The sequence below is a fragment of the Telopea speciosissima genome, chromosome 9 (genome assembly GCF_018873765.1).
Source record: "Telopea speciosissima isolate NSW1024214 ecotype Mountain lineage chromosome 9, Tspe_v1, whole genome shotgun sequence".
Taxonomy (NCBI): Eukaryota; Viridiplantae; Streptophyta; class Magnoliopsida; order Proteales; family Proteaceae; genus Telopea; species Telopea speciosissima.
The window spans coordinates 50,982,523-50,984,829 of record NC_057924.1 but is presented as its reverse complement, the minus strand read 5'-3'; the positions used below and the strand labels follow the sequence as shown (position 1 = coordinate 50,984,829).

At 38.2% G+C, this 2,307-nt stretch overlaps 1 protein-coding gene across 1 annotated transcript; it reads left to right on the top strand.

Annotated features, from left to right (window-relative positions):
- Positions 1–252: 252 nt before the first annotated feature.
- Positions 253–1,074, top strand: LOC122639026 (pectinesterase 3-like). Its single transcript, XM_043831864.1, has one exon. The coding sequence runs from the start codon at positions 253–255 to the stop codon at positions 1,072–1,074; it is 822 nt and encodes a 273-aa protein (XP_043687799.1).
- Positions 1,075–2,307: the final 1,233 nt, after the last annotated feature.

Below are 2,307 nucleotides of genomic sequence, written 5' to 3'. Positions count from 1 at the left end.
TTGTCTTGTACTCATTCCGAGTAACACAGAAACACACACATGTATTTGGGGCTCGTGAATGATGAGAGAGATAAAATCACAGTAACCAGCATTCTTTTGTTGATTTGGGTTTTTTAAGATTTTGCTGCATCGGAGCTCGTCTATATATCTTGGTGTTCTTAACTCAAGAACGAACCAAGAATCATAATTTTGTTTTAATTTTTAAATTTTTTGGGTCCGTGTTTACTTTTACAGACGGGGGAGATTTACTACATGGACTGGGAGAATGGAACGAAAGCGAAGGAAGATCCAAGGAAGACAAGAAGGCCTTGTGGTGGTTTAGATTTCTGTTCTGAAGAGGAGAGTTCGTATTCGAATGGGTATGAGTATGACAACGAGGGTTCCTCTTCTACCTCCACACCTTCTTCTTCTTCTTCTTCTTCTTGTTCTTCAAGGGACGATTACCGTTACGAAGGCGATGATGTTCTCGTTGTTGCCGGTTGCAAGAGATGTTTCATGTACTTTATATGCTTCCCAAACAGGTCCAAGAGTGCCCCAAATGCAATGGTCTCATCCTTCACTTCAATCGATCGATACCTGGATGAGCTACTCAAGACAGGTAAAGATCTCAGGCAGTACAGAAACGTGAAGAAAACGATATTCCAACACGCCGATGACCTTAAGACACTTGTGAGTGCTGCAATGACGAATCAGGAGTCCTGTTTGGACGGGTTCTCCCATGATGGAGCGGATAAGGAGGTGAAAGCAGTGCAGGAGGCAGGTCAGGTTCACGTTTATAAGATTTGTAGTAACGCATTAGCCATGATCAAGAACATGACCGACACACACATGGCTGAGGAGAGGAAGGAGAGGCGGTTGATGATGGGTGATGACATTGAAACCAATGAGAGAGGGAGTGAGTTTCCGGAGTGGTTGTCGGCGGGTGACCAGAGGCTGCTTCAGGCAATGACGGTGACGGCGTATGTGACGGTAGCGGCGGATGGGAGTGGGAACTTTAAGACGGTGGCGGCTGCAGTGGCGGCAGCGCCGGAGAAGAGTAGTAAGAGGTATGTGATTATTGAAAGTTCACGGTAAGGGTAACGGGTAGTGAGTCACTGAGCGAACGAAAGAGAGCGAGATGAATTGAAGAGAACACAACAGAAGAGACATAGAAAGAGTAAGGGTATTATAGGGAGTTCATTGTAATTTCATCATTATAAAAGAATTAACAGCAACTTAACTGCACAGTGGATTAAATTAAAATAAAAATATAAAATAAGGATAATCTGTGATATTTTTCCAAAGTTTTGTATTTGTGTGATATTTCATATATTTATAAGAGATGTCCATGAAATTTGCCCAAAAGAATTTGATGGATTGCCGTTTTGGATGATAGCATGGTTTGACGATTGTTTTTACATGGCAAGCATTTATATGTTTTTGGCCTTATGATAGGCAATTTGCATGATTTATCGTATTCGATTTTATCGTTTGTATTTTTGCTACTCCATCACTTCTGAGTAAGGTAACGGCAGTACATGCTCGTAGGTGACAATTACAAAAGATCTTTTATCTTTGTCAATCAACTATGACATAGGTCTCGGTTAAAAAGGGACATTCTGAAGATGCTAGAAATTACCACCCTTCCTAACCAATGATGACTAATTGGACACAGATGTTTAACGTTGCTTCACTTACACTTTTTTTTGGTAAAAACTAAAAGTGTCAAAATCAAATTGAAACCGAACCGAGCCGTTTACATTGAAATCGTTTATTAAATGGTTTGGGTTTGGTTTTAAAATTGTGACCAATTAGTTAAATAGTTTAAACAGAATCGAACCGTTTAAACCGTTGGTAAACTATTAAGGATACCGTTTAAACCAAAACAAATATTATTAGTATGTAATGGCAATAATTAACCATTAGTTCCTTCATACAATAGGTTGCTGCTAAATTTGAAAACAATGAGAATCAAACATGGATTGGTAGAAGTTTATATATCGAATTTGTAACAAAATAATTGGGTTGGATGATTTCAAATACATTAGTATAATAGTTTTCAATGATTCTATGAATAATTTGGCTTTTCTATGAATTAGAATCATGTCCTTTTCAGTGTGGTCTATTGAATACATCCAACAAGCATTAAATTCGATGTAAAATAAGCAAACCGTTTAGAAATCAAGTATCTAAAACCATGACCAAAACCATTTAGGGCTGATAAATCAAAACCATTTACAAATCGTAAAACCAAAACCGTTTATTAAAGGAGAATTGCTGAGAGACCTACTGGTTAAGAAAAAATTTACAAAACTGGTAGTTACCAAC

What these genes read in the sequence shown, in the direction of transcription:
- LOC122639026 (XM_043831864.1), top strand. Translation starts at nt 253, where the DNA reads ATGGACTGGGAGAATGGAACGAAAGCGAAGGAAGATCCAAGGAAGACA.